Below are 17511 nucleotides of genomic sequence, written 5' to 3'. Positions count from 1 at the left end.
GCCCATCAGTGGATGAATGGATAAATTATGGTATATTCACACAATGGAATATTATGCATCGATAAAGAACAGTGATGGATCTGTGAAATATTTCATAACATGGAGGAATCTGGAAGGCGTTATGCTGAGTGAAATTAGTAGCAAAAGGACAAACACTGCATAAGATCACTATTGTAAGAACTCGAGAAACAGTTTAAACAGAGAAGAAAATATTCTTTGATGGTTATGAGAGGGGGGAGGGAGGGAGGGTGGGAGGAAGTTTTCACTAATTAGATAGTAGATAAGAACTACTTTAGGTGAAGGGAAAGACAACACACAATACAGGTGAGGTCAGCACAACTGGACTAAACCAAAAACAAGGAAGTTTCCTGAATAAACTGAATGCTTCGAAGGCCAGCGGAGCAGGGGCAGGGGTCTGGGGACCATGGTTTCAGGGGACATCTAAGTCAACTGGCATAATAAAATCTATTAAGAAAACATTCTGTATCCCACTTTGAAGAGTGGTGTCTGGAGTCTTAAACGCTAGCAAGCAGCCATCTAAGATGCATCAATTGGTCTCAGCCCACCTGGATCAATGGAGAATGAAGAACACCAAGGACACAAGGTAACTATGAGCCCGAGAGACAGAAAGGGCCACGTAAACCAGAGACTACATCAGCCTGAGACCAGAAGAACTAGATGGTGCCCGGCTACGACCGATGACTGCCCTGACAGGGAACACAACAGAGAACCCCTGAAGGGAGCAGGAGAGCAGTGGGATGCAGACCCCAAATTCTCGTAAAAAGACCAGACTTAATGGTCTGACTGAGACTAGAAGGACCCCAGTGGTCATGGCCCCCAGACCTTCTGTTGGCCCAGGACAGGAACCATTTCAAAGCCAACTCTTCAGACAGGGATTGGACCGGACAATGGGTTGGAGAGGGATGCTGGTGAGGAGTGAGCTTCTGGATCAGGTGGACACTTGAGACTATGTTGGCATCTCCTCCCTGGAGGGCAGATGAGAAGATGGAGGGGGTTAGAAGCTAGTGAAATGGACACGGAAAGAGAGACAGTGGAGGCAGGGAGCGGGCTGTCTCATTAAAAAAAAATTAGGAGGAGAGTAATTGAGAGTATGTAGCAAGCTGTACATAAGTTCTTGTGTGAGACTGACTGGATTTGTAAGCTTTCACGTAAAGCACAATAAAAATAAAAAAAAAAAGAACCTATTAGTTGATGGCTTCAATGACAAAATGGTAAACACTCATACAATACTGGAAATCGTGACCTAGCCAAGGTGACAGATATTTTGGGGGGCACCACTCAATCCATGACAGCAGCCCAACGCATTAACCACTGTGCCATCAGGGCTCCTTCAGGGAGGAGATGGGTCATTTTTAGCATCCTGTTCGCCACTCTGTCCTATAGAGTCGCTATGAGTCTGAATTTTCTGACGGCAACAGCCTTTTTTTTTTTTTTAATTCACCACTGGACTTTGACATCCTTTCAAATAACGGATACACAGTCACAAAGATGGACATAGCATGGTTTTTGCAGTCCTCTGGCATTTCTTGCGTTTTAAAATATGTCAGGAGCCAAAAAAAAAAAGGGAACTCTTGACTCCTGTCAGAATTCTAAGGTTTAATCTGCATTGCCCCTTAATCCTTGCGCTGATTTCTCCGAGGATGGACCTGTTGAGTAAGGTAGGAAGACAGGACATGGCGCCTTTTCAACCGGGTTAACCGTAAGGAGAGGACGAATTAGTTCTGTTCATAAACGCCTGAGGTCTCCCGCTGGCAAGGAGCAAAAAGAAATCAGATAAGCTGGGGTGAAGGTTTGCACCTGGAATCCTGGCTAAAGGTGCAAAGTGGTCAGCACATCCTGTATGGGCGTCTCGCCCGGAAAGCTTCGCGCCCGGAACCTTCATATGCGCGCCTCGCCGCGCCCGGGAGCGATTGGGTGTTGCGCGGCGGCAGGGGAGGAGTCGGTTGCTAGGGAGACGCCTGCGAAGATGGCTGCAGCAGCTTCGTCGGAATCCAGCAGCTGCCGAGCTGAGAGGTGAAGGCCGGGCCCCTCAAAGCGTCCTTTCTCGCAGATGGGAAGAGGGTGCTCTGGTCCCCGGGAAATGGGTCCCTGCCGTTTACAGGCAGCGATGGCAGTTCTTGAAAGGCTCTTAGCAGATGGGGAAACTGAGACCCGAGGAGTGCGTGTGTGTCTGGCTTGAGGTCATTCAGTGCCTTGGTGGCGGAGCCTGGGCGTGGGCCGGGGCGTTTGTACCCCCAGTTCAGCGTTCCCTGCACACCTCTCTCTCAAGGTTGTTCTCCCCTTCCCCGGGACTCCCTTCCCAACTCTCTTTCACCCCACTCCCAGCAGTGAGGCCAGTTCGAAATGGCTGGACGCGCACTACGACCCCGTGGCCAACATCCACACCTTTTCCGCCTGCCTGGGTGAGTCTCTGGGACTAGAAAGCCCGGGTCTGGGGAGGACGGGGACAGGGTCAGGTAACGGTCCCTCAGTGGAGCCTCGGGGCTCTGAGCGCTGATGCTGTGGCCTCCAGCACCCAGAACCCTGGTTTATGGCCGTTTCTTGTTTCCCAGCGCTGGCAGACTTGCATGGGGACGGGGAGTACAAGGTAAGCATATCACCCTAGCAGAGAGAGGTTAGGGCTGGGGAGGAAGGAGAAAATACCCAGAAGTGAGATTTCCTGATGGGTCCAAAGAGCCATCATTTGGAGTTCACATGTACTGTGAAAAAGCAGTTAGTGCTAAGTTTTATTTTATTTTGATGTGGAAAGTGATGTCATAATACAGACTGCAGAAGGTAAAGCAGAACAGAATGCTACCGGGTATTCTACTAAGACAATGTAGAATGTAGTTAACGTAGTTACTGTGACGTGGGTCTTTGCTTGGTTGGGGCAGGGTATTACAATCTGGAGGGAAGTAGAAGGGAGGGAACTGGGCATAGATTTTCAGGTTCGCCTTGAGCTGATAATTGCTGAAAGTGGATGGTGGGTATAGGGGGGGCTCATTATGAGTCTCTCTACTTTTGTATATGATTGAAAATTTTCTATAATAAAAAGGTTAAATTTTAAATTTAATTTGATTTAAAGAGAAAAAGCAGGCATGGATTTTTAAGAGGCTGGAAGATAACTGGGCTAAGAGAAAGGAAATTAACATGTACTGAGGATCCATTTCCAGACCAGACCCTCTGTGAGACACTTTCACATCCATAGATCCCCGTTCTATTAACGGGAAAATAGATTTATTGAGGATGAGTGATTTGCTTTAAGGTACTGAGTTTGGAAGTGGCAGACCCGGGTCTGTCAGATTCCAAGCCACATGCTCACTGTAGCTCAGCCCTCACATGGGCAGTGATTCCACAATGGGAGTATCATGTGGGTGGCTAGAAGATAGCCCTGGAATCATGCCCCACATGGAAAGTGCAGTGGTGGCTTTCAGTCCCAAATTCCCATCCTTAAAGTATTCAGCAACTCAGCAAGCATCCCATGAGTCCCTACTGTGTGTCAGGCTTTGTGCAGACACTAAGCTCAGAAATGAATCAGCATGTAGCGCAGAGGAGATGCAGAAGCTTTCGTTAGTTCATCCATAGTATCCATTGAGCAGTTGGTGTGTGCTTCTCACTGAGTTTATAGCAGTGAGGGGCAGGGAAAGCCCAGGCGCAGTAATGAGTGTGAGACGGTAAATGCCTTGGTGAATATCTTGTCTGACGGCTAGCTTGTTCACACGGCTATCTTGTTCTTCACTGCGGATTCCCAGCATCCAGCCCAGGTGCCTGGCACAAAGTAGGTACCTGATGACTATTTGTGGGGTAAATGAGTGGGTGCTAATATGCAGAAAGGACGGGGGGAGCACCAGTGAGAGAGTTCCGTCTTGAGGCACCAGGAGGCAGTAACGTGAGCTGGGTGTGGAAGGATGAATGAAGTGTGCGAAGAGGATGAAGGAGGGAGGATGGGAAAACAGCATGAGCAGAGGCACAGAGGCTTGGAAGTTCATGGCATGTTTAGGGAAGTGTAAATTTGGGGTTAGGAGGTTGAGGCAAACATACAGTGTACTTAAGAACCTGGCTTTGGATTCAGACCATCTTGTCTTCTAGTCTTACACTTACTAGCTGTGTGACTTTGGGCCACTCACTTAACCTCTCTGAGCCACAGATTCCTCATTTGTGAACTCTGGCTAATAACAGTACCTACATAAATAATGTTAAGAGGATTAAATAAAAGGATGCATGCCCACTTTGGAGAGTGGCGCCAGGGGTCTTAAACGCTATCAAGCAGCCGTCTAAGATGCATCAGTTCGTCTCAACCCACCTGGAGCAAAGGAGAATGAAGAACATCAAAGACACTAGATAATTATGACCCCAAGAGACAGAAAGGGCCACATAAACCAGAGCCTACATCAGCCTGAGACCAGAAGAACTAGATGGTGCCTGGCTACAACCGATGACTACCCTGACAGAGAACACAACAGAGAACCCCTGATGGAGCAGGAGAGCAGTGGGATGCAGACCTCAGAGTCTCATACAAAGACCAGACTTAATGGTCTGACTGAGACTAGAAGGACTCCAGAGGTCATGGGCCCCAGACCCTCTATTAGCCCAAGACTGGAACCGTTCCTGAAGCCAAATCTTCAAACAGGAATTGGCCTAGACTATAAGACAGAAAATGATACTAGTAAGGAGTGAGCTCCTTGGCTTAAGTAGACACATGAGACTATGTGGGCAGCTCCTGTCTGGAGGGGAGATGAGAAGGCAGAGGGGGACAGAAGCTAGCTGAATGGGCAGGGGGAATACAGGGTGGAGAGAAGAAGCGTGCTGTCTCATTAGGGGGAGAACAGCTAGGAGTATATAGCAAGGTGTATATAAATTTTTGTATGAGAGACTGCCTTGATCTGTAAACTTTCACTTAAAGCACAATTAAAAAAAAAAAAGAGCAATAATAATAATAATAAATCAAAAAATAAAAGGATTCGTGTAAAATTCCTGGAGGGGTGCCTGGCACGTTGTACATACTTAGTGGACAGCCCCTCTGTAGCAGCCCCCATTCTGGCTGGAGTATAGCATGATGGAAGGATGATGGGAAGAAGTCGGGGACCAGCTCCCAAGGGGCCTTAGAGGCCTCAGTAAGGAGAATGAGCTTGTGTGGCACCCACAGCAGCTTGGAGGAGGGATTGGGGAGTGGAAAACCAAGAGCCCCCGGAGCTGGGTTTCCTCTAGGCCCACAGAGCACAGCCTGGTCTGCATCTCGGTTTGCTTCTTCAACTCTGCCCTCATTTGGAAGCCAGGCCTCAGAAGCCAGACATGGGCGTCCAGTCCCCTACCCCAATTGACCTCAGCCACTGTCCCAGTGCCTAGAACAGTGCCCAGCACAGAGCAGGCACTGAAGGAAATGTTTGCCGAATGAATAATGGGAGCAACAACTGCCATTTACTCCTCACTAGCACTAGGTTAGAAACCCTGGTGACGTTGTGGTTAAGTGCTACAGCTGTTAACCAAGAGGTTGGCAGTTCACATCCGCCAGGCACTCCTTGGAAACTATGGGGCAGTTCTACTCTGTCCTTCAGGGTTGCTGTGAGTCGGGATCAACTCGACGGCCGTGGGTTTTTTAGCACTGGGCCCAATAGCATATTATCTCATTGGATTTTCACAAGTGTTATTAGGTAGGTAGTCCCATTTTGAAGATGGAAAAACTGAGGCTCAGAAAGACTAAGCAGCTTTCCTGAGGTCACCCAGCTTGTGAGTTTGATTGCAAGTATTTGCCTCCTTCCCACCCGCATAGTACAGTGGTGTGGGAATGAATGAGCGTGCATCAGCAGAAAGGCTCAGTCCACGAAGAAGACCAGTGGAAGGGTCTTTGGGTTGAGCCTGAGATGAGCCTTTTTCTGCACCTACAGCTGGTGGTGGGGGACCTTGGCCCTGGTGGGGGACAGCCCTGCCTGAAGGTGCTCAAAGGGCCGATGGTGCTGACTGAGAGCCCCCTGCCTGCCCTGCCGGCTGCTGCTGCCACCTTCCTCATGGAGCAGCATGAGCCCCGGACGCCAGCCCTGGCTCTCGCTTCAGGGCCTTGTGTCTACATTTATAAGAATCTTAGGCCCTACTTCAAGTTTAGTCTACCCCAGTTGCCTCCAAACCCCCTGGAACAAGACCTTTGGAACCAGGCCAAGGAGGTAAGTGATGTAGGGAACAGAACAAGAAGGCAAAGATGGCAGCTGCTGGGTGAGGAGGGCTGGGCTCACCTGTGGACCCCTGGTGGGAGGGCAGCCACAGCCCACCTTCCCCAGCAGCATTGCTATGCTCAGCTCCTGAGCAGTGGCCCCAGGTGGGCATTCAGCCAGGTTTTTTGGAGAGTTGAACCCCGAGGATCCCTCAGCACTAGGCTCACCCCTGCCCACCCCTGGGGGAGGTAAAACCAAAGAAGCCAGGGGGCCTCCAGAGAAGAGGGAGGACCAGAAGCAGCCAGAGAGAGAAGCCTTTGGGAGGTAATAATAAAGCAGACAATGTGCGGGTCCTGAGGCTGGGTGAAACGAAAGGGCTTGACCTTGAGGCTCCCTGTAGAGGAGCAGGTTGGGAGGGGAGTAGAGGGGAGAGGTGCTCTGGGCGTGGAGCTCCCCAGGGCCTGGGCGTCCTTGCTCTCTGCCTGGCTGGAGCTCACGGGCTCTGCCTTCTTCCTCTGCTGTCACAGGACCGGATTGACCCTTTAACACTGAAGGAGATGCTAGAGGGGATCCGGTGAGAGCCCACTTTCTCCTTGAGACCCTGTCTCTCTGCTCCTTCATCCTAAACTCCAGCCATCACCTTGGGGGCGGCTTCTCAGTGTGCCCCCAGTGCCCTGCTCCTTTCTAAACCTGCTGTGGTGGCCCCTCTCCTTGCAGGGAGAAGGCTGAGGTACCTTTGTCTGTGCAGTCACTCAGGTAAGGGGACTTTGGCAGGCTGGTGCCCCAGAAACCCAGGGAGGGTGGGGGAGGACGACTGGAGCCAGCCTGGGGGAGGGCGGCCAGGCCTGGCTGGCAGGTGCTATCCCTTCATGTCAACAGGTTTCTGCAGCTGGAGCTAAGTGAGATGGAGGCGTTTGTGAACCAGCACAAGTCCAAGGCCATCAAGCGGCAGGTACCGCCCCCTCTCTATTTCCCTGTAAAAAATGTCCACAGTGTTACTTTAAAGACTATATAACATCAGTGGTAAAGAGAACTGTACCGAATTCTACCACCAAACCCATCGAGTTTACTTTGCAGTTTCCCTTCCAGCCCACACCCCTGTATGTAATTGGAAAGCTGTGGTGCTTTTGAGGTTTCCAGTCAACAGTGACAGCTTTTTGAATATAACTTTTATTTTCTTGAGGTTAAAGGTAATACATTTTTATCATAGAAAATTTGGAAAATAAAGAAAAGTTTAAAGGAGAAATATAGATGACTGTAATCTCATTCCCCAGAGACATCCGCTGTTACCTTTTTGCTACATTGTCTACATAAACTTGCATTATATCGTGCTTCTTTTGAGTACTCAGCATTACGCGTTGAGCATAAAATAGCCATTTTTAATGGCCCCTTGATTATTTCAGTGCCTAAATATCCATCGTTTGTTTTTGTAGCCATTCACATCTAGGTCACCGAACAAGAAATGTTTCCCCTTTTGTCACTTCATGTTTTCCTTAGTCCTAATTTAACGGCTGTATTGAACCTATGCATCGATGAACTCTGCTGGCTTCAGGGGTACTGACCCTTGGGGCAAGGGGCAAGAGTGACTCCAGAGCTGTTTACTGAATTTTGGAAAGCCTCATCGGACCATCCACTTCCCATAGGAGGTCCCATGAGCTGGTGGACCAACGTGGGCCTTGGCATTTGGCTTGTGTTAGACCAATTTTGTTAGAAACTGTCCTTTCCTACTGATAATTGGCTTGGAGCAGTAGTTGTCAGTATCTTTGAGGATTTTAACACTGAGGGAATGAGTTAAATATTGCCGAGAAGATGCAGCTTGGGGTAGAGGGATGATCTTTCCGAGCATACGTCATGGTCACGTGACTGGGAGCTGCCAGCGTCCACTTTTCTGTAACCTTTGTCCTTTCACTGGACACTGAGGGCAATTCCTGTTTTTCAGACTTAAAGATAATCACCCAGTGAGCTGCTTTATCCAGAGAAAAATATTTTGGTTCTGCTAAGTTATTTCCATAAGAGAAATTCCTAGAATGGGATCATACCCTTCTCTCTTGCTTTCTCTCTGATGGCAGTTACAAAAGGAACGTGTGTCTGCTGCAGAAGCTGTAGAAAAGCACGATGCAGAAATTAAATGTTGCATGTGGTCTCATTGTCTGGAGATGACTGGTGTTTGTATTTAAGGGTTTAGCTTCCCAGCGTGTTTCTCTATTCGTGTATTTTTTAAACTGGGATTCGGCTAGTGTGACTGGTTTTACCTAGTTATTTTTCTTTTAACACAGTGGAAGCATTCCCCATGTCATTGCATCTTCTTGTAAAAAATGTGATTTTTTAATGGCTGTTTTTTTTATCATATGGGTAGTTCGTAATGGACTTAGGCAGTCCTCTTTTGTTAGAAACGTAGGCTTGTTGCAACAAACACCTTTGGATCTCCGATTCTTCCTCTCCCTCTTCCTTTGCCTTCTTTCTTCCCTCCTGTGGCATCGTGGTGGTATCTGGGGGATGGCAGGTGGGGAGGCCTGGGTTCCCTCAGTGCCCCTGGGCTCCTTCTGCAGACAGTCATCACCACCATGACCACCCTGAAGAAGAACCTGGCTGACGAGGACGCCATGTCTTGCCTGGTGCTGGGCACCGAGAACAAGGAGCTGCTGGTGCTGGACCCTGAGGCTTTCACTGTATTGACCAAGGTCGGTGTGGGTCCTGGTCCTGGCCACACCTAAGGCCCAGGCTGCATGCCCTCCCAGCCCCTACCCCCAGTTGGTTCTTGGTAATACACATTCATTGTAGAAGAATCAGGAAATGTAGATAAGCATAAAGAAAAAATATGCAAAAATTTCACCACCTATGATGTCTACTATTAAAGTTTTGGCATATGTCCTTCCAGACATTTTCATCTTTTAGACACAGATAGTGAACTTTATTTTTATAAAATCAGGATCGTAAAAAAAAAAAAAAAAAACAGGATCGTAAAACCTGCCCTGTTCACTTGGCAGATATCATCAGTGTCTCTCCATAGCTATATAAAACCTCATCAACCTTTTAAAAGGCCCCACAATATCCATTATATAGTTGTACCATAACTGTGTACACTGTCGCCCCTGGTGCTTTTAAGTTGTGTTCAGCCTTTCACTATTATCATCACCACTGCGACAGACTTCCTTGCCCAGACATCTTTGCATGCTGGCCTAGATACTGCCTTAGGATGCCTTCCTAGAAACAGCACAGTTTAGTCACATGGTGTCCGCATAAGGCTTTTGCTACATGTTGCCAAGGTACCCTCCAGAAAAATTATACAGGTTCAAACTGACCAGAAGAGTATAAGTGAGGAGATGGGGACTTTAGGCAAAGAACTAACACGGAAGAGTTGCTTCAGGGCAGGGAGGGATTGGGGCACCAGAGAAATCAGGGTGTTGGAGCCTCTTTTTTGCAGATGAGTCTTCCCAGCGTCCCTGTGTTCCTGGAGATTTCAGGCCAGTTCGATGTCGAGTTCCGGCTTGCTGCTGCCTGCCGCAACGGGAACATCTATATTCTGAGAAGGTAGCCACATCCGTGACCTCTGGGGCTGAAGGAGCATCTCAGAAGCCAGGTGGTTTCAGGGGCTTGCAAGACGAACAGGATGCCTCAGGGCTGGAACTTGGGAATGGAAAGACTGAGAACTTCAAATAGAAGGCTGAGTCCATAAGCAGAGAGGATATCTAGAGGTCGAACAGGATACCCTGGGGCCGGAATTTGGGCATGGAAAGACTGTGAACTTCATATAGGAGGCTGAGTCCACAAGCAGAATATCTGGAGGCTCATGTGAGGGGGGCTGGCAAAGTGGGAGACTAGACCGGGTGGCTGTAATCCACGAACAATGCACTCAGAAACTGGAGGAGATAAATCGTCTCTTATCTTTGTTACCTCACTTTATATGTGACCCTTCCTTATGCATTTGTTTGGTATTCCTTTCCCGACTCATTTCTAAATTCAAGAAGTATTTACTGAACGCCTCCTATGCATTAAGCACTGTGCAGTAGGGTACTGGGGGTCTGTTCATGAACAAAATAAACATGGGGCCTGCCCCATGGGAAAGACAGATGTTAAAGTGAACAAACCAAGGTCATACTTCAGAGCAGATGTGTGCTGTGCAGGAAGGATACTGGCCCAGTGGGAAGAGGCAGCGGGGTGAAGGTGGTCAGGGAACGCCAGGCTGTGCAGGTGACTTGAAGGTTAAGAAGGAGCCGTTGTTCAAGAAGTGGAGGAGACCCCTGAAACTATTGCTCTGAGATCATCTTTAAAACTTAAACCAAAAATAGCCCCTGAGGTCACCTTAAAACCGAACAATAGTTTAGCTTAACTAGTAAAAAAAAAAAAAGGTCTACCGTGAGCATTATACTCTTTTAAGAACTGCCTACATGGGATCAAACTGACAACAGCAAATCAAAAGATGATACAGGGACGTTAGGGGACAGTGAGTTTACGTGAATCAGGGTGAGAATGGCTGCACAGCTGGAAGGACGTAATCAGTCACCAGATTGTACAAGCAGAAACTGTTGAATTGGTACATGTTCCGCTGTCTATATTCTCAACAACAACAAAATAAGTAAAAAAAAAAAAAAAAAGTGGGGGAGTGTTGTAGGCAGAGATCTTACAGATCTGCAGTGGGAAGACACCGGCCTGTGTGACTTGAGCCTGGGGTACAGGGAGGAGTGTGGGAAGGAAGGGTGTGGAGACCAAGGTCGGCCCACACAGGACATGGGAAAGAGCTTGGATTCGATCCAAGTGCAGTGTAAAACCAGCATGGGGTTTTATCAGAGAAGTGACAGAATCTGTGTAGATTTCAAGCTCACTCTGCTGCACAGAGGGTAGACTGGAAGGAAACCCAGAGCAGAGCAGGTATTAGGAGGCTCTTGTGGTCGTTCCAGAGCTCTGGTGGCACAGTGGTTAAGAGCTTGGCTACTAATCAAAAGGTTGGCAGTTTGCAGCTACCAGCTGCTCCTTGGAAACCCTACGAAGCAGTTCTATTCTGTCCCACGGGGTCGCTGTGAGTCGGAATTGACACGATGGCAGTGGGTTTGTGGTCATTCGGATGGGCTGTACTGTTGACTTGGTGATGAAGGAAGGTGGGCTGTATCTGTGGTTGGTAGGCAGGGAAACTAAGGCTCAGAGGCTGGGAAACTGACAAGTGCATTTACACGGGGCAAAGTCTTCATCCTTTTTAGTAACCTGCTTAGATCCACTAGCACTGGCTAGTCTAGTCTAAGGTAAGGTCACTTAAAAAAAAAAGAAGTTGCTGTCAAGCCAACCCCCATTCATGCCAGCCCCATGAGAGTCAGAGTAGAGCTGTGTTCCATAAGGTTTTCAATGGCTGACTTTTCAGAAGTAGATTGCCAGGCCTTCTTCTGAGGTGTTTCCGGTTGGACTAGAACCTTCAACCCCTCTGTTACCAGTTGAGCACGTGAACTGTTTGCACCACCCAGGGACTCCCAAGTTGATTGTAAAACTCTGTTAAATGCAAGGTTATCATACAGGTCACCAGTGAAGGCGGGAGGGAGTCAGGGAAGGAAAAGAAACCTGATGTCACCCAAGATCGCACAGCTACTAAGTGGTGAGATGAAAGTCATACCAGGGCTACAACTTCTGCGCCAGGGTTCCTCCCAGAAGATTCGGTGGGGCTTAGGAAGGGGAGGGCCAGCCCAAGAAGTCAGGAGGGGGTTTCTCTGGGGCTAGAACAGGGTGTCTTTACTCCACAGAGACTCCAAGCACCCCAAGTACTGCATTGAGCTGCGCGCCCAGCCCGTTGGGCTTGTCCGGGTACACAAGGTCCTGGTGGTGGGCAGCACCCAAGACAGCCTGCACGGCTTCACCCACAAGGTGTGGCCTTGGGCAGATGCCCCCTCCCTGCCCCTCCTCGCCTGTCTCCCTGGCCCCCCTTAGCAGGAGAGCCCCTCTGACTTCCCCTTCCCAGAAACTCCACCCACCCTTCTTTCTTTTCTGACCCCTGAGCCACCTATAGACACCTGCTGTCCCCTTGCAGGGCAAGAAGCTGTGGACAGTGCAGATGCCCGCACCCATCCTGACCATGAACCTCCTGGAGCAGCGCTCCCGGGGTCTGCAGGCCGTCATGGCCGGACTGGCCAACAGTGAGGTCCGCATCTACCGCGACAAGGCCCTGCTCAACGTCATCCGCACCCCGGTGAGCCCCGATGCAGGCATCTGCCCCTGATTCCTTCTCTGGGTCTTCTCCTGACCCCACTCACCCCCACCCTTGACTTTTGATGTCTTTCAAAACCATTTGAGCTCCTCAGAGGCATATTGGGGGGGGCCATGAAACAGTGATTCAGCGCTTACTTTCCAGAGGGAGCTGATTAAGATACAAGGCAGACTGGGCCAGAGCAAGTGCTCGGAGAGCAGGGGAGGGCAGTGAGTGAGTGCGCAGGGGTGGGGGGCGACGAATGGGGACGGGATTCCTGGAACACGTGTCACCAGCAAGTGACATTTAACTGGTTTGCCGAGTGGGAAAATGAAGGAAGAGCATTCCAGACAGGGAACAGCATGAACAGGGGCACAGAGGCATGAATTTCTTGTTTCAGGAATCCAAGTAGTTTGATGAGTTTAGACCAGAGTTTTTCAAACTGTAAGTTGTAACTCATTAAATCAATTTAGTGGGGCACAACCAACAGCATTAAAAAAAATAGAATCGAGAATTCACAGTATATACAGCGAAACGTGTGTGTGTGTGTGCGCGCGCGCTGTGTCCCAGTAAAAATGTGACAGCGACTGGTTGGGACCATAGTGTGATGGGAAGGCAGGTGGGACACGGGTTGGGAGGAGGTGGGAAGCAATGACCTGATAGAAAAGGCAGGCCAGCTCTAAGCTACAGCTGTTGGTCTCTGTATGTCTGGATTAAAAGAGAATGAAGGAAACCAAAGACTCAGAAGAAACTAGTCTACAGGACTAATAATAGTCTGCATGAACCATGACCTCATCTACCCTGAGACCAGAAGAGCTAGATGGTGCTGGCTACTGCTACCAACTGTTCTGACCAGCGACACAGTAGATGGATCCTGACAGAATGGGAGCAAAATGTGGAACAGAACTCAAGTTCTTAACAAATCCAGATTTACTGGACCAGTTGAGACTAGAGCACTTCCCAAGACTATCACTGTGAGATACTCTTTAAACCTTGAACCAGAACTATTCCATGAGGTCATCTTTTAGCTAAATAACAGATTGGCTCATAAGAAATATCACCCATGAGTCCTGTGCTCCTTTAAAAAAGTTATCTGTATGAGACCAAATGGTCAACACTTACTCTAAAACAAAGATGAGAAGGCAAGGGGCAGGGAAACTAGTTTACTGGAAACGTCACAACCAGAATGGAAATAAGGAGAAAGCTGACACCCTGTAAAATATAACCAATGTCATTGAACAAAGTGTGTAGAAATTATTAAATGGGAACCTAATTTGCTGTGTAAACTTTCACCAAAAACACAATAAAATATTATTTAAAAAAAAAAAGAAAAGGCAGGCTGGAGTCAGGTGTGGAGGGACTCATCCTGTCAAGGAGGACGAAAGCCTTGGGGGCTTCTTAGCGGAGAATGGATGTGGTCTGCAGGGCAGCATAGGCGGCAGTGTGAAGGGCAGCTGGGAGAAAGACTAGAAGCCGAGAGGTATGTTAGGAGGCTCTCCCCACAAGCCCAGTGACTTGGAGTCGGGAACTAGGTTGGAGGGGAGATGAGAAATACAGGAAATAGTTGAGAGGCAGCACTGCCCCCAGGCCTCTCCCCACATCTCACCTATTAGATCTGCAGTCTCTCCGACTTTCTCCCTCATCCTGCCTTCTCCCCCAGGTTCTTCCCCAATTAAACTCTGGCATCTCCACCACAGGACGGAGTGACCAGCCTTTGCTTTGGCCGCTACGGGCGGGAAGACAACACCCTCATCATGACCACAAAAGGTGAGGGGAACCAGCCCTGGCTAGGATTTGGAGTTGGGGTGCAGGGGACAGAGCAGGTACTGGGGAAGGAGGAGGTGGGCGTAAAGCCTGGGTGGGAATGGGTGAGGGAACAGGGCCTGCAGGCGTGCAGCATGTGCGGGCCGCTGCCTCCACTGGGACAGCTCACCAGGTTCTGATATTGCCGCCCAGGGGCCGGGCCTGTGCCGGGTTGTAGCTCTCCAGTTCACTTCAGTATCCCCCATGCCGGGAAGCACAATTCCAGGAACAGCGCCATACTCAACAAACAGCTGCTAAATGAGTTAACGAATTAACGACGGGAGGTCAGGAAGACACACCTCCTGCCTTCCAGAAACAGAGTCTGCTCAAGAAGGCAGACGTACAGAAACGGCACTCTATAAGGCAGATGGTTTTGGGGTGTAAAGAGTGGGAATGTGGAGGGCACCTGGGGAGGACAGAGCCAATGCTTCCCTGTGTCTCCTTCTCCAGGAGGCGGCCTCATTATCAAGATCCTAAAGCGCACAGCCGTATTTGTGGAGCGGGGAGGTGAGGTGGGCCCCCCACCAGCCCAGTCCATGAAGCTCAGCGTGCCCCGCAAGACCCGGCTCTACGTGGACCAGACCCTGCGAGAGCGTGAGGCTGGCACCGGTGAGGCTTAGGCCAGCCCTTCCTCCTCCTCTTCCCCACCAAGAATTGGGGGAAGGCTGCGTGGGGGCCCTGCGCAGTGGTCTGGTGCCTCTGAAAGTCCAGAGATAGCTCTGCTCACCAGCAAGGACACCTCAAGGTGGGAGTGCTGTGGGTGGGGGCAGGCCCTGCAGGGCAGAGGAGGGAGCGGCCACTTCCGGAGCAGGAATTCTCGTGAGAGAAGTGGAACTAGACCAAGAGTCTTCTGTTCAGTTTTTCTTATTCATTCATTCAGTAGCTGATTATGGCCTGTGCCAGGCACCTTGAATTCGGTGAGTCCCTGCCTTCAGGGAGCTCAGTCTACCTGGCCAGCTGTCGCGTGACAGCCGTAGAAGTGATTGCCACCAAGAGCTACTGGTGCACACAACAGGGAATAAGTCATTTTGCCTGGGAGCCTGGGAAAGGCTTTAGAGGCAGGTGACATTTCAAGGACTTTACCTTGAAAGGTGGCTACAAATCCACCAGACAGGAGCAGAGAGGGGCAGTTTAGGCTGAGGTTGGGCAGAGGCACAGGGCCCTGACCCAGGGTTCAAGCAGCACCTTCTGATTTAGCTGTGGGCATGGTGCAGGCAGGCCAGTGGCCAGAGGGGACGGAAAGCTAGGTCAGAGCTGGCTCCAAAAGGGCCCGGAATACAGGACTACTGCTGCCTGCTCCATTACTCTCCTCCCACCGGCTTTACTCTCTGTGTTCCCCCTCCTCAGCCATGCACCGAACCTTCCAGACAGACCTCTACCTGCTGCGCCTCCGCGCCGCCCGGGCCTACGTGCAGGCCCTTGAGTCCAGCCTGAGCCCCGTGTCTGCGACAGCTCGGGAGCCACTCAAGCTGCATGCAGTGGTGAGAGCCCTGGGTGGGGGGAATCGGGCGGCCTGGGGCCGGAGGGCAGAGGTAGGGGGTAGAACCCTTCAGCCTCACAGTCAAGCCCTCAGAGCCAATTCCGAGCCCTCCCGTCTCGTCTTCCCACAGGCCCTGGGCCACGTTTGTGAAAGTCATCCTCACCTGTCCCTCCTGTGCTGCCCACAGGGTGGGACAGCCTCCCCCATCCTCTGCTGTGCCTCCAGTAAGCCCCAAACTTGGGGTGGGGACATAGCGGCCACCTTGGGACATCTCTCCCAGGAGCCTGGTGGGACTCCAGAGCTCTGGTGTAGGGAAGAACATGCTTCATTTCAGTAACAGTGGGCGGCCCGAGGTGTTCCCACAGCCTGCTCCGGGAAGGACCATCTTGCCCTGGGCCAGGCACCCTGAGGCTGCACCAGGCAGGCAAGAAGGAGGAAGAGGAGAAAGAGGAGGAGGAAGGGGGGGAGTAGCCGCACACTCAGACACAGTGACCTGGAGGTCAGGGCCTCCACCCAGCTCTGAGTGGCCCGTGAGTTCTGTTGCGAGTTCTGTTGTCCCATCCAGCTGGGTTTCTAATTTCTCTTTCCCAAAAGAAAGTGTATGCATATGGGAAGGAAGAAGCTACAAAGCAAGCCAGGTTGAGGGTGAGAAAAAGGACGTCACTGAGGCCCCACAGGATGAGAGTGGAGGTAGAACCAGGTCCTGGGAGGAGAGGGCAGGGGCAGGGCCGGGGACACGGGGAGCCCAGGCCAACTCTGCTTCCCACTCGCCAAGTGGCCCTGCTCTAGCCCGTTCCCCAGCTCCCCGTCCCGGGGCTCTGCTGACCCCTCTCTGTACTGGAGCCATTGTCTGGGCCTCTGGGCATTTCGCCGGGCAGAGGACAGTGTGAAGCAGTTGGAGAAGCCACTGGGTCCTAAGGGCGGTCTCCATTTACCTCATACAGGTCCAGGGCCTGGGCCCCACCTTTAAGCTCACACTGCACCTGCAGAACACCTCGATGGCCCGGCCCATCGTGGGGCTCCTGATCTGCTTCCTGTACAACCAGGCGTTCTATGCCCTGCCCCGGGCCTTCTTCAAGGTACTGGACCCTCCTCACTGAGACGCTGGGGTGAGGAAGCTGACGGGGGCCTGCAAGCTGACTCTCCAGCCACAGCCCAAGGCTAGGGCCACAGCAGGGCCCAGCCTCCACTGCTGTTCTCCCAGCCTGTGAGAGTGCTCAGGGAACCAGACAGGGGTGCCGGGAGACAGCCCAGAGCCTGGGCCCCCTCACGGCCTCTCAGAGCCCGCTCTGCGTCACAGCCACTCCTGCAGCAGGAGTGGAGCCCTCCCTGCCCCAAGGAGAATCTGCCATGAAAGGAAGAGCCCAGTTTTCCCCCAGGGCCCAGGCTTCACCCCAAGTTGGGAGGACCAGAAATTGAGAAAGACCCTGGGGTGTAAAAGAAGTAGCCCTGGCCTTGGTGGGTGTCCTGAGGCCTCAGCTTGTGCAGCCTGGAGCATTCGCTTCCCTCCGCTGAACCCTCGTCCTCCTTGAACCATTCATTGTACCGGTGGCCATCCCTGCCCACCCATGGGGGGTGGTGGGATTCAGCCGAGACGGTGGGAGAGCGCTTGGAATCTGCCCAAAGCTATCCAACCTGTCTCCAAACTTAGGTCCCATTGCTGGTGCCAGGGCTCAGCTACCCCCTGGAGACCTTTGTGGAGAGTCTCAGTGACAAGGGCATCTCAGACAGCATAAAGGTGAGTCGCTTGTTGGTACTACTTGGAGGGCGAGCTGGGGACCTGGGGGGACAGTTCAGGTGAGTGGGGACAAGGCCCTCAGACAGCTGTGGTGAGGGGAAGGGGGGTCATCTGCACAGTCAGGGCCTCCCAGCCCCCGCCCCCATCCCCTAGTGGCCTGTCATTCAGACCAAATCAG

At 51.1% G+C, this 17511-nt stretch overlaps 1 protein-coding gene across 4 annotated transcripts in view; it reads left to right on the top strand.

Moving 5' to 3' along the window:
* The first annotated feature begins 1935 nt into the window (after nucleotides 1-1935).
* Nucleotides 1936-17511, top strand: part of BBS1 (Bardet-Biedl syndrome 1) — a 24606-nt gene continuing 9030 nt past the window's right edge. For 2 of the 4 annotated variants that reach the window (XM_064287744.1, XM_064287742.1), the window contains exons 1-16: nucleotides 1952-2034; nucleotides 2347-2423; nucleotides 2574-2608; nucleotides 5886-6158; nucleotides 6674-6720; nucleotides 6864-6902; nucleotides 7026-7098; nucleotides 8696-8827; nucleotides 9571-9677; nucleotides 11873-11993; nucleotides 12157-12315; nucleotides 14010-14079; nucleotides 14566-14724; nucleotides 15463-15596; nucleotides 16540-16674; nucleotides 17247-17333. In XM_064287744.1, the coding sequence (XP_064143814.1) occupies nucleotides 1988-2034; nucleotides 2347-2423; nucleotides 2574-2608; nucleotides 5886-6158; nucleotides 6674-6720; nucleotides 6864-6902; nucleotides 7026-7098; nucleotides 8696-8827; nucleotides 9571-9677; nucleotides 11873-11993; nucleotides 12157-12315; nucleotides 14010-14079; nucleotides 14566-14724; nucleotides 15463-15596; nucleotides 16540-16674; nucleotides 17247-17333 (1695 nt within the window). In that variant the 5' untranslated portion in view covers nucleotides 1952-1987. Of the gene's footprint in view, nucleotides 2035-2346; nucleotides 2424-2573; nucleotides 2609-5885; nucleotides 6159-6673; nucleotides 6721-6863; nucleotides 6903-7025; nucleotides 7099-8695; nucleotides 8828-9570; nucleotides 9678-11872; nucleotides 11994-12156; nucleotides 12316-14009; nucleotides 14080-14565; nucleotides 14725-15462; nucleotides 15597-16539; nucleotides 16675-17246; nucleotides 17334-17511 lie in introns of those variants that run through there. The other 2 variants (XM_064287743.1, XM_023559560.2) reach the window with 2 other exon arrangements.

Source organism: Loxodonta africana, chromosome 7 (genome assembly GCF_030014295.1).
Source record: "Loxodonta africana isolate mLoxAfr1 chromosome 7, mLoxAfr1.hap2, whole genome shotgun sequence".
Classification (NCBI taxonomy): domain Eukaryota; kingdom Metazoa; phylum Chordata; class Mammalia; order Proboscidea; family Elephantidae; genus Loxodonta; species Loxodonta africana.
The sequence above is the reverse complement of the archived record's forward strand: the minus strand, read 5'-3'. Positions and strand labels throughout refer to the sequence as shown.